The sequence below is a fragment of the Ahaetulla prasina genome, chromosome 1 (assembly GCF_028640845.1).
Source record: "Ahaetulla prasina isolate Xishuangbanna chromosome 1, ASM2864084v1, whole genome shotgun sequence".
Classification (NCBI taxonomy): Eukaryota; Metazoa; Chordata; class Lepidosauria; order Squamata; family Colubridae; genus Ahaetulla; species Ahaetulla prasina.
In genome coordinates, this window is record NC_080539.1 from 66,049,591 (window position 1) to 66,063,952 (window position 14,362).

General features: G+C 34.1%; 1 protein-coding gene across 1 annotated transcript in view; it reads left to right on the forward strand.

The window, feature by feature from the left end:
• The window catches only part of ALK (ALK receptor tyrosine kinase), a 173,473-nt gene that overhangs the window by 13,543 nt on the left and 145,568 nt on the right, over window positions 1-14,362 (forward strand). The window contains exons 3-4 of the mRNA XM_058170106.1: window positions 5,711-5,845; window positions 7,273-7,373. Coding sequence (XP_058026089.1) covers window positions 5,711-5,845; window positions 7,273-7,373 — 236 coding nt within the window. The remainder of the gene's footprint in view (window positions 1-5,710; window positions 5,846-7,272; window positions 7,374-14,362) is intronic.

A 14,362-nucleotide genomic window follows, 5' to 3' on the forward strand; every position in this document is an offset into this window, starting at 1 on the left:
CTTAATATATGGTCAGTAGGTTTTAATTCTACTTGATCTTGGTTTTGTATTGTTGGAGCATTCTTAGTCAACTTGATCATGCTTGATCAAATAGAAATAAGGGGTGTAAATATTTATATGAATAGAATGATATATCATTATAAAAGCTATAATGATGTTGGAAAATTTGATTCATGTCTATTATTTTTCAATCTTCAGAGAGATAATTACATCTTGGTATGCATAGAAGATGAGATTAGGTGTTTGCAATTATTTTACAATGGCAAGCATGCACATAATATCCAGAGTCATCAGGAGTTGAGTAGCATACAAAATAATAATAGTAACAACAATAACAACAACTTGAATTATTAAGTTTCTACTAGTCTTAGACTGTTTATCTAACTATAGATTACACACACATAATAAGTATACAGAGGTCTCTGTCTTAGACCCAGTATTTTTCAATATCTTCATCAGTGATTTAGATGAGGGGATAGAAGCAAAACTCATCAAATTTGTACGTGACACCAAGCTGGCAGGAATAGCCAACCTTCAGAAGTTTTTTTTTTATTTATTTTATTTTGTCACAACAGTATATACAAACATAAACATAAACAATAATTCACCATGAGAGAAAAAGTTAGACTTAAGATACAGAAGGATCTTGACAGACTGGAACACTGGGTCCTTCTAACAAAATGAAATTCAATGATGAGAAAAGTAAAGTTCTACATTTAGGAAAGAAAAAACAAATGCACGAGTATGGAATGGTAGTAGTAACTGTGAGAGTCTTGGAGTCCTAGTGAGAAAACACTTAAATATGAGCCAGCAGAGTGCTGCACTGCCAAAAAAAAAATGTAGCCTTAGGCTTGTAATACCACTTTATAATGCCTTGTAAGACAACACTTGGAATTTGGCACACAGTTTTGATCTCCATGATATAAAAAAAGATGTTGAGACTCTAGAAAGTGTGCAGAGAAGAGCAACAAAGAGTATTAAGAGACTAGGACATACAAAGAACATTTTCAGGAACTGGGTATGTCCAGTTTAATGAAAAGAAGGACTAGGGGAGACATGATAGCAGTGTTCCAATATCTCAGGGGTTGCCACAAAGAAGAGGGAGTCGGGCTGTTCTCCAAAGCACCTGAGGGTAGAACAAGAAGCAGTGGATGGAAACTAATCAAGGAGAGAAGCAATCTAGAACTAAGGAGAAATTTCCTGATATTTTAGGACAATTAAATTGGTGAAATGATTTACCTATAGAAGTTGCTCCATCACTGGAGGTTTTTAAAAGATAAGACAACCATTTTCTCTGAAATGATATAGGCAAGATATAACCTTTTGAGAGGTTTGGACTAGAATAACTCCAAGGTCCTTTCCAACTCTATTATTCCATTTTCTGCTATTAGACATGTATATTTCCAGTCTTTGGCTATGGCAGGGAGGATAGGAAGAAAAAAATGATGGTATAATATTCAAATATAGCCAGGAAGCCCATGGCTCTATGATTATATATAGTTTGATAGTCAATGATTGTTACAATGGTATAAAATTAAGGGGAAGTAGATTGACATTTCCACTCACTCATGAAACTCATTGAATGACATTGGCTTAACCTACCTAAAATGAATTTATGTGGATAAATTTCAAGAAGAATCATATGCTGCTGTTTGGAGACTTTGGAGAAAAGGCAAATTAAAAAGAGTTGCATATTTTAATCATTACGTTACTGAGGAATATTTTAAATTACTATCCAATTATAGTTTTTTTGAAAAGAAATATGTTGTATTACTATATAAAAAACTTTTTTTATTTAAAAAAATATAGAAACCTTTTAACTAAAAAAAAAAGTAAGGCGTGATGAGCCATCAGTTATGATTCAATCAATTCTTGGTGGATTTATTGATTAAAATGTTATTCACCACATTCCAGAATGAAATTAACAATATACTGGCAAGGAGAACTTAATTCTTGTCTGAGAAGGTATATGAGTTTGGTTTATCATAATGCATTTGACAGGTCTGCTTCAGTATATGAACCCACCTAAATTTACAAATGAGTACCTTGGAAAGATACTTGGAGCACACGAGATCTGTGCAAATCTTTTCCTCCTTTCAATTATGCTTATTAGAGTCTGATCTGTGCAAACTGAAAAATAATCACGGCAATTTTGCCTAACACACAAGTGAGGTAGTTAATTCTTGTCTTGGAACTGGGGTAAATGTCTGTCAGTCGTTCACTACATACAGGAAACATTACAATAAATGAAGAAGTCTGTATTTTCTTAGCACCAAACAATCAGAGTATCATAAAGTTACATTTATGAGAAACAGAAGTCTGGGCTAGCAGTTGCGCTGCTAATACATCTTCATTTATAGTTCCACACTCAGTTTCCCTGTCGTTTTCCCCAATATTCTAGACCCTAGGCAGTATTTAATGCTTAGACATTTCCCTCAAATGTTCTACTTCATTACACCATTCGATGTACTATACTTTGGCAACAAAGTGAATTAAGCTGAATGGCAAGCAGGGCTGCTTCAAGAAGAATTCAAGGTGCATCTAGCTTGACAGTCTATTCTGATTTAGCCTGAGGCTGCGTCAGAATCTCCTGCTGATTTGGAGAATGGAATCCAATTAAAGAAGAATGAATGTGGCATTCTGTTCAAAGGGGGAGAAACTGGTAGAACTTTATAATCAAATATTTTTCTGACTTTTCCCAAAACATAGCCCTGAAGGGGGCAGAAAAGAGCAGAAGGAATGTAATCCTCACGTTGTCTCTGTCATAAATGAGCAGTCCCCTTTTTTGTCTGCTGGCTACATGACCTCAGTCAGTTGCAGATCATATCATACAGCTAATGTCATGGTACCTCTTGAAGAACAACACTTGGTATCACAGCGTAAGTTTGTATCATCATCACATTCAGAACTGACGAAAAGAAGTATAGTAATATAGGTACAGTAAGGTGGGCTGGAAAACTGCAGCTTGAAAACCAGTCAGCACTAGGGAATTATGAGGTAATGGTTTGATTTACTGTAAAGCCACTTCTTACGTGTTTACTATAAAATAGTTGGATTAGTATTCACTGTCATCACAGCAAATGATGGTTTAACTGTGATTATTTATTTGTTTTTAAAAAATGTTCAGATTAGTGTACAGCAGTGGAAACAAACATACTCCAAATCGTAAATATCTGCCATTTCCCAGGGTTCTGTGCTCCTGGGAGTGTTTAACATGATTGATATCCTCATTTACTTTTATGATAAAGATCCTGTGTATGTATATGTCTTTATATATGCAGATTACTTGCCTCCACTGAACAATTGTTCAAGAGATTTGTGTCTATGGCTCAGCAGTAACAAAGGTCTAGTTTAAACTACATGACACCTATTTATTAAGCTTTGCCCTGAAAACTTGGGATAGATGTATGTTTTGTTTGGCTTGCATTTGGAAGTGTATTGCTATTTCCCAGTGTGCTGCTTGGATAATTCACTGGTGGATTATTCACTTAGCTTCTGCTAGATATGGACTATAACAGTCATCCTTCAGAATCCATATCAGAATGGTATATATAGTCCATGTTCCCTTAAACTCTCAAAGCGGAAAGATACATTTCTGAAATACGTACATAAATTTAAAATGTTCATTTAAAATTTAAAAAACAATATATAATAGGTGCAAACTGGAAATAGCCAAACCCATCCATACCTGTAGATAAATGGATGAACAGAAGGGTGAAACTCCTTTATTTTTATGTCTCTATGTACCATTTAATACATGGCTATTATAGCATTATAGAATTTTGACATATGCTTTATTTCTACCAGTCTCTTCAAAGTGGAAAAAATGAAATAATAACAACCTCACACTAGCATTTTAGTTGGTACATTTTTTTCCTCTATAGAATTGACCTTGGGCATCTTGGTGTTAGATCAAGAAATAAATGTTTTAAGTATATAAACAACGTATCATGTTTTTGCAGGTGAATGGGTTTTTGAAATCTGGTTGTCCCCTATGAAGTTTAAGAAAAGGGCAAGCTGAAATGTTGTTTTTATTTTAGCAGCACCTTACCAGGAATGAAAAGAACAAAGTAAAATAAGAATGAAAAAAAAGAGTTCTGCAGAACTACTGTCCCCTATATGCACATTAGAGTTAGCATTGATTCAGTTATTGTTTGGAGTGCAGTAGGTTATAAATTTATCTTTTAGTAGCCACAAAAACTTTCTTAAGTTGATAAAGGGTTACTGAATAAATATGAATTTTAACTGGAAAATTTCCAAAATTTTCAAATCAAATTAAGATGCAGTGTGTAAGAAATGATTGCACAAGTTAAATTTAGCAGTAACTTGGGGGGGGGGTGTCACTGAAAAAGAAAATCAGTTTTCAAATAGTAAAAACATGTAGTAGTATCCATAATGATCTCCCACCTTGTTATTCATTCATTGATATGCTCTAGGAATCAGCTGACCAATCAATTTGGAATCTAGTTCTAATATTTAAATATATGAAAGGATTAAGAATTTGCTACATTATAACTAAAAAAGCAATCCTTGTAGATCTGGTCAGTTTTCATCAGTTCATGTGGTAGCCTTAGAAAAAGAACTATTTTTAGGCTGCACCCATATATACATGTTGAAATATGAAAATAATCCTGAACCTATTTTACACAATTCCCATAAGGTCATGGTTTGTTTCCTTTAATCTCCAGTAATTGTGCAACTTTCATCTTCGTCAGCCAGCATGGCCACATTGCCAATATTCAGGAATGATAGGAATTGTCAACCAGCACTACCTGTAAGAATTGCTTTGACAATGTTTGGTGCCTAGCCTCAACCATGGAGGGAGTGGGTGAAAATGTTTGTGTAGGTTTATTATTTATTTATCTATTTTTGTGCTACCACAATCTGGGATATGCTTTCCATCTTTAGAGGAAATTATTGTATACTAGACCACCCATATGTTTCAGAAATATTCTGACTGACCATGGGTGGCCAAAAGTTCACTGTGACTTCTAACTTTCTAACTTTCATTTAGTTTCCTGGTGGGAAGCTGTCAGTGAGGCTCAGACACCCTCCCTCCCTCTTCTTTCCTTCCTTCTTTCCTTCCTCTTCCTTCCTCTATCCTCTTTACTACCTTCCCTTCCTAGCCAGTAGATATGGGACTGATGTTGGATGGAAGTTGGACTAAAGGGGTATGGGCGAGTGACCAGTGTGTGTGAGTTCAGAGAAGCTGGTGGAGGATGCACTGTTTCTCCACTGATATCTTCCTTCAGGCTTCCCAAAAGCAAAGGAAGTAGGAAGGTGCCAAGGAGTAACGGGAAATTGTATCATTTCCTTCTGAACTTCACATTGACTTGTGGAAAGCTCTCAAGGTATGTTAAAATGAGGATCATGTTACTATGGTTCACTGTTATATGACAGCAGCACTGAAGAGCAACAGCACAGAGGTACTGAAGTGGCAAACAATTTTCCCAATTTCATTTCTTTTTGAGTAATGGGCTCCAGCATTCTGTAAGTTAGCCCATTTGAGCTACATCTGTTGACAACTTTCCCAATTGAAAGTTTTTTGGACAGAAGAGTTTTAGTAGTTTATACAGAGAAAGGGGTCCTTTTTGTTGCAAGAACCAAAGATAAAAGTCACAGTTTTGAAAAGCAAATACTGAATATACTTTCAACTTTGTTCTTAGGAATTATTGATCAGTTCTGTCTCTTGCCATTCTTCCCTGTGCAGAAAACCTTCCTACTGGTTTCTATTGCTCCTTTGAGGATGGAGAGTGTGGTTGGACTCAAAGCTCATCAACGTCACCAAAGGCCCAACTGTGGCATATTGGGAATCCAGAATATCACCACTTTTGTTCACTGAAAGGTAGATTACAATAATGTTATACAGTTGGGTAAACTGAGCAGTATGTCAAAGGAATTAGGATGCGATGGAAATTCTTCATTTTTTCAGCCATTATCATTTACTTTGATAGTTGGGTTTTTTTTGTTGCCGTTTTTGCAACAAGAATATTTTGTGAGAAACCAGAAAATACTTTTCTGATACAGCATTAGTAAATAGAGTCCATATGCAACAGAAATGTATGATTTAAAAAAAAAAAAAAACTAAATAGGACTCATAGAAAATCCTCTTATTTAAGATTAGTAGCTTTGGTAGATTGGCAACTCTTAATTTGGTTATTAATGACGTACATCAACAGAAGCAATCTCTTATCAACTTGATTGCTAAATCTAAGCAGGCTTGTCCCAGGTCAGTACTTGGAGAAGGCATTAGTTGGGAATTCCAGGACTATTCCAGATTGGTAACTCTAAATAAATAAAGAACTAAAATGAAATTGAACCATTTCTGTAACCAGCAAGGAAAATTGAATACAGTAGATGCGGTCTTCAAAAATTGAGATCAAAAGTATCACTGCAGGTAGTCCTCAACTTATGACTGATCTTATAGCATCTATTCAAAGTTACAACAGACATCCCCAAAAGCTACTTACGACCCAGTTTCAACATTATGGCTGCTGCAGCAACCCTGTAGTCATTTGCCCTTATGATCTAACTCTCCCACCCAACCCAGTCACTCAGGTACCCAAAGGAGTCTCAAACCAGCTCCATTACAATTTTAACTCAAGGTCTACCTGTACTTTTTAAAACTAGTCAATGATATTAAATAACTGGAGGGGGGGGAAAGATTGTTTATTTACAACATTCAGTAACTGAGAGCATTGAATTACCATTCTTTTAGTGCTTTCTCCCAACCAGGTACCCTCTAGATATGGTAGATTACTATCCTTATCATAATCCACCCCACCAATTATCTGAAGCTTAACAGCTCTTGAGTCTGCCCTGTTAAGAATGAATGCTTTATAAACATAAATAAATGCTTTATAAACGACCCTCGGCTTCTAGCTTTGGTGAGATAGCATTTCTTCCTCATTTATAGTAGAAATAGTTCACTTTATGATTGATTCAGAATCTTAAAAAATAATATGCCCTTTGATACAAATCACAAGGCTATACGTTATATGTGATTGAAAGAGAGATAAATGAAATTGCATTATTACATCTGAAGAATGTTGAAAATGTCTAGCATAATATAAGACCACTTTATATTATGGTTTTCATAATATAAATTTCAAATTTATGAAATTGCATCTGCAGTTTCACATGCAGGGTTATTCCACAGCTCTTGCAACACAGAGATCCTAGCAGATTGTGTTGCTATACAAATATTCCATGAAAACCTTAACTAATTTCACTCTAATAATGTATGTATCTTTTGTCCCTTTTTCTCTGCAGAATGTGCCCTCCTGCTTAACACCAGTGAGAGTCCCATTGCAGAGACAGTTATGGTGACTAGTGCTGTATTTCCAGCTCCAATGAAGAATTCTCCCTGTGAGGCAAGTATGTTTAGATGCGTTTTAAAAATAAAGATGCAAAAAGTGTCCCTTGCAATTTTATGATTATCTATGTCATCCTTCATTTTGAAAAACCTTGAATATAATTGAAAAAAACCTCATTCTCCAGAATCACAAGGTAGCCAAGACTTTTGTCTATCTGCATGCCAGCTTTTGTCCATGCTGTGATTTACAAATGTTTGTAAGCATACATAATGGAATCTTGGATCAATCATGATGCTCAGATATATACTCATAAAGTTATTAATATATGTGCATAGATATATGTCATTGCTGTATGAGTTATTTTTTTTAAAAAAAAGAGTATAACTTTTAGCGTTTATTGCTCTCATTCAGTGTAATGATAGCTGCCAGCTTAGATGATCATTTTAAATGTGGACTAAATAAATTGATAGAGGATGGGTCTATCACTAATAGCTGAACTTGATTGTTGAAATGGTTCCTAATCACAACATCCATTCCATAGATATGAGGTGCTAGGGATCAACTGCAAAAAACTGTCCTCCGGTCCATAGTTTGCATTTCCTCAGTGCCCCTGTTGACTATGGTATGGCACATAATTCTAGACTGGAGCAGTGTATATCAAGCAAAGCAACTTTAAGTTGTGTAGTTTTCAGTTCTCAGAATTTCCCAGCCAGCAAGCTGGTGAGCAAGGTTGAGAAATACTGAACTAGAGGATGAACACTGATAAATCCCACCATTTTCACTATCATTTTAGTATCAGAAATCAATCACTAATCGAAGATGGTATCCATCATAGTGGTAGGAATGTTGCTGCTCATAAAAAAACTTGTTTTCAAATGGGAAATTGTCTATCTGTCATATTTTTATAACTATGTGAAACTGAGTTTAAATGACAGAGATTTGTGAACTAACACGGTTTTATGGACAAACCAGCAATATTGAGTTAAATCTTTAGTTTCCCCTTTCATCCTCAACTGTGGTGATTTTCTCAGATTATAAAACTTTTTGCTTTATTGTCTGATTGAATTTGTGCCCAGCTTCTTTCAGATAATGAGATACTTACTACCTCCATCCAATTGACATGTTGACACAGATACTCTCGCTTGTTCCCCTGTTGTGTCTTGCCTTTATCCTTTTTCTTTTTAAGAGTCTCTCTTTTTCTTTCCCCCATCTGAGGTTCTAAATATTTAAAAACTTCATTTTGTCACACCCCAGCAAGTGCGATTGTTTCTCATAATTTGCCTGCTGTCAATAGCTGGATGAATCATTTCCCAAGATGTGTTTTAATATGTCCATAAACAAGGTGAATAATTAAATTTTCATTTAAAAGGAGATGAAGGAAAAAAGGAGATCTACTACTGTTTTCCTCTTTAAACTTTTCCATGATGCTATTGAAAAAGTGCTCATACAGAGCCAGCATCGCAGCTGTACTAAAAAAAAAATCAAAAGGAAGAACTTAGGTCTTTACTCTGTATCTGCAAAAAGATCTAAAGTCCTCTTTGAGCTCTCAGAAAATCTGTTTCTGTATATTCGAGGAATGTATGGTGGGACCGTATTAAAGTATTTGTTCCAAACAGGATAGCACTATAAGATTAACATGCTAATCAGAAGTCTCTGCAAATAGCATTTGCTTCTTATTTGGATCCTATCAAATCAACACATTTGAGATGGGAAAAGGAACATTGTCCTAAATCCTAATATTGGATGATAAGTGTAAAATGAGATCTGATACTTTTATCAGATCTAAAATATCAGATCTAAAATAGAACACAAAGAAGGTCACCTTTTGCTAGGGAAAACTGTTTATATAGAGTAGCTCACAATGATCTACTTTGATTGGCAACATCTGTCTAGAAACTCAGGTGGGGGCTTGTTTTGAATTCTAAATAAATAAATAAATAAATAAATAAATAAATAAATAAATAAATAAATAAATAAATAAATAAATAAATAAATAAATAAATAAATAAATAAATAAATAAATAAATAAATAAATAAATAAATAAATAAATAAATAAATAAATAAATAAATAAATAAATAAATAAATAAATAAATAAATAAATAAATAAATAAATAAATAAATAAATAAATAAATAAATAAATAAATAAATAAATAAATAAATAAATAAATAAATAAATAAATAAATAAATAAATAAATAAATAAATAAATAAATAAATAAATAAATAAATAAATAAATAAATAAATAAATAAATAAATAAATAAATAAATAAATAAATAAATAAATAAATAAATAAATAAATAAATAAATAAATAAATAAATAAATAAATAAATAAATAAATAAATAAATAAATAAATAAATAAATAAATAAATAAATAAATAAATAAATAAATAAATAAATAAATAAATAAATAAATAAATAAATAAATAAATAAATAAATAAATAAATAAATAAATAAATAAATAAATAAATAAATAAATAAATAAATAAATAAATAAATAAATAAATAAATAAATAAATAAATAAATAAATAAATAAATAAATAAATAAATAAATAAATAAATAAATAAATAAATAAATAAATAAATAAATAAATAAATAAATAAATAAATAAATAAATAAATAAATAAATAAATAAATAAATAAATAAATAAATAAAAAATAAAACTGTTCTAATGCATAAAAGGTTCATACCTAGCTGGATTAGTTTATTCTAAGCCATTTTAGACATTAAAGATGAATGCCTACACTCAGTTTTGTGCTCTGTTTATCTAGTTCTTGCAAACATCTAGCAACTGGATCCTGGATGAGTTAAAGTTTCCAAGACATTTTTAATAGGCAACGCCGTGAAAAGATTAGAATCACAAAATGGTCTAAGATCTCCCCACTCTGGATATGAGCATTAGCACCCTGTTTCCCCCAAAATAAGACATCCCCTGATAATAAGCCCAATTGGGCTTTTGAGCACATGACAATAAGGCCAAGCGCTTATTTCAGGGTTCAAAAAAATATAAGACAGGATCTTATTTTCAGGGAAACACAGTAATAAAAGCACCTTGGACAACTGATATCTGTGAAGTGTCATAGATGGCACTATATGCTATCTATGATCATTTGATACATTGCAGCATCAAGCAGCACATTTTGTCTTCCTGGATGAAGACATGTTCAACAACAATTTCATTTTTTCATCCGAGTCAGTAAACATCTTAACTACTCCCCTTAATCTGAATTAAACTATAACTTGTTTCCTTTCATCCATCTGGAAAGTACCTTGAAAAGTTTGTTAAAGATGGAGAAAATGTGATGTGGTAATGAAAAAGTCAGCAAGCATAGGATAAATCAGCAGTTCTTAGTATCAGGAAGTTGCTATCCTGTGGCACAAATGTCACAGGATATAATAGATCCTTGCAGTTCTAGGCAAAAATGTTGAGGAGCTGAACCCTGAACCAGTTAAAGCTTCCAAGAGATTTTTAACAGGCAGTTCCAAGAAAGGATTATAATCCCAAAATGGTTTAAGATCTCCTCTAACTTTGTCCACAATGGATAGACATTTATCCAGAATGGTACAGTCTCCTGCTTTAGGAGTTTGGACTAGGTTTCTTCCAGCCCCTTTTGTCCTCTTCTGTCACTGAAACTACAATAAATGACAGAAACTATGTATTTGTTGGCAGGCATTAGAAACGCAGTCTTTTTACTCTGAACATGTACAGTATTTATGTTCCATCTTAGACAGATTCATATTATTTCACTGAAAGACTGGATCTGCTTTTGTGATTCATTTTGCCCTATATACAAGGCTTGGCCAAAATCTTAAAATGCTGCTCTTATGATATTGCCATGCCTTTCCAGAAATAAAATGTTGAAAGGAGTTTCATTTCAATATGAACAAAAGTGTGACTAGATCAGAGCAGGTGTTTCCTACATGTCAAATCGTCATATATCTCATTTTGAGAGACTCCATGAGGCCAAAATGGTTTCCATTGGAAAGTGACAGTAAAACATGTGCTCCTAATCATGTGTTCATCCTTCTTCCCATAAAACATATTCTGACCTTGCTGTCCCATGAGAAATTGAATGTTCTAAATTTATGTTAGGTCAGTGTCAAATATATTCTGTTGCAGGTGCTATTTCACCTTCCATATATCTATCAAATGATTAAAGTTCCCCAAAAGTTTTATGAACAAGGAACTGTCATCACTGAATCAGGATATTATTGTTAGAAGGCAGACTTCAAAGTTCCTTGGTCACTAATCTCTTCCCCAACAGATAATGGAGGGGGCTTCAGCCTCTAGCAAGATAGAGTAAAATTATAGAATAGAAATATCGATCAACGAATATAGTCTTCCTTTCTATGTATGGTTCTATTAGAGTTTCTCACAAAAATCAAATCCAGAAGTACACACAGATAACTGATTCATTAACTTCTTTATATTCATAGTAACACATAAAATATATTTACAATACCAACAGTTCCTTCTTCAGCTCAGATCAGCAGACATGTTCACACACAGAGTACAGCAGAGAGACTACTTTCACTTTAGCTCTGCACAAACTCGGAAGCTCCAGACTAAGACACGCCCTGGCTCAGATCCCAATTGGCTAACTTTGTTACTATGTCCTATTCCAGTTGATGAATATACTCTGACAGGTTCTACTTCTGCTAGAGGAGAGAGGAAAAACCATTGCTCTTTTGCATATATGAAGAAGGTGGAGTGCTGTTTTTAAATCAAGCATGGCTTAAGTAGTGCAGACATAAAAATGAACTCTTCAGAGAATCTGAACGCCATTCAGGTGGTATGAAATATTATTGATGCTGCATATTTTCTTCCTATAGTATTACTTCTACCAATAGTATTAATAGACAGAATTGTAATGCATCTATCTAAGAAAATTCTTAATTTCCTATCTTCTAAGGAAAGAAGATAGGAAAATTTATGTGTTTGTTTACTTTTTCCTGCTTAGTAAAGCACTGGCCTCTTTCAGAAACATTGTTCCTGAAAGCAGTCTTCTTAGGGGCAAGGTAGTAGGTTCACAAATATATCTACTATCAGTAGATTATATCTACTATAATCTATACTATCTATATAGTATAGATAGTAACTATCTGCAATAGAAGATATCCAAAAGGTATAAAATACCCTAATCTGGATTTTGTTAAGAAGCAAAAAAATTGTATGAATTTACTGTGCATACAAATTTCTATATTATATAGAAATTAACTTTCTGGCTATACTGTACATTTTCTAAGGATGTTATACAATCAAGGATCTATCTGATTTCATAGCTTATAACTGTTATGTTAAGGAACATCTTGTGTCTGGTTAAATGCCAAGGGCCTCCGTGTAAATATTGGTGCTATTGCAGTTATGCTTCAGTATGATTTATTTTAACTGTGGACTGAAACAATGAATTCATCTCCTAATTCATTATGCAGCTTCCTATTTAGTGAATCAGTTAAACTGTCAAAGCATTGATGAGTCAATGTCCACTCAGGATGGGTAATTATATTCCTAATAGAATTTCTGGCTTTCGTTTTATGAAAATTCCTGGCAAGGGAGCCGTATTGTAGAAAAGCGAAAAGCTAGAAATAATGGCATTATTTAACAGTTATTTTAAAACATAGTACAAGTTGCTTTCAGGCTTCATCACACAGAGAGTGCCATCTACCATCGCTGAAGATTTCATACATAAAAGGAATGCCAGTCCTATTGGACATCAGGATTTGAGGCAGGCAGATGACTGCTCTTGTTCGGTTCAGCTGGACTCAGCATGTCCTATTGCCTCAGAATGTCCTACTGCAGAGCTCAGGAGCTGAGAAATAAAAGTGAAAGGCATTCATTCAGGAAGCATGCCAGCTAATTCAATCTGAGCCAGTTCATTACAGTCTCATATATTGCTTTTTGCAAATATGTTGTGCTCCCATATAGGATGCCAATAATTTCTTTCATCCAAGCAGCTGACGTGAGCAAACTAAAACATCCTTTCCAATTTACCAAAAGCTTTAGGTCTCTATCTAGTCTTTTGGATAATAAGGTGAAGAAAGAATGCTGCCTTGGGATTTTCAGATAGGACAGAACTCTCTGCCACTTTTTGTTTCAGTTGTGACTTCAATATACCTGAGGGCATAGTTGTCTGGATTGTCACTCTGAGCAGCACCCTCAGACCTGTCTCCAACTCAAATTAAGGATTGCCTGGAAGACTTGGCTGCCCAGCAACCATAAAGACAGTGATGCTGGAAACTTACATGTTTCAATATTGTGTTTGGGTTACAACTAGAACATACTGGATCAGAGCCTAAAAAGTGAGATCAAAAAATTAATATTCTTTGAGCTTTCAATTGTTTCTCTTCTAAGGAACTCACCTGTTCCATGCTGGAACTCAAGGATCCACATTTTTGTCTCAGGCCATTGTTGCAAACGATGAACTGGCCAAGAGGGGGGGGGGGGAAGTACTAGATCATCAACCAGAGATTTTGCATAGTTTAAGGAAGGAAAGCACATAATAAATGTCTTAAGACATTAACACATTTCTTGAATCAAGAGGATTATGGTCCTTTCTTGCTCAAGCTTGCCATATGTACTTCTTCTCAAGGTCAGAGCAGGACATTCCATGGGCAATGGAGGCCTGTAATATAGAGTAGCAAATTTGTCAGTCTCTGAAAAAGTCTGAGAAGGGATATCGCTATGCTGTACTAGCTTGCAGGTCTTCCTGTTGGGCAGAGTTGGGGGCTAGCCAGAAGCTGCCCTTAATCCCTGCCAAAATTCTCTCAGGTTGTCAGTTCAACACTGGAAATCTTGCAACAGCAGAAAAATCCACCCCAATTGGCTCTGTGGATTTAACCTAGCAGTCCTTCCTTTTTTGAATTGCCACAAAAAGGGAGGGGGGAAAGCCCACAAAATGCTCATTTGGTATTCAGTGGGTAATGATAATCCGGAGAAGCAAAAAGGCAACAAACAATAGGAAGTTGGCATGATTTGCTTTTAGTATTGTCAGCCAACATAATTTGAGAGACATACAGCAGCAACATTGCTCTGAATTGG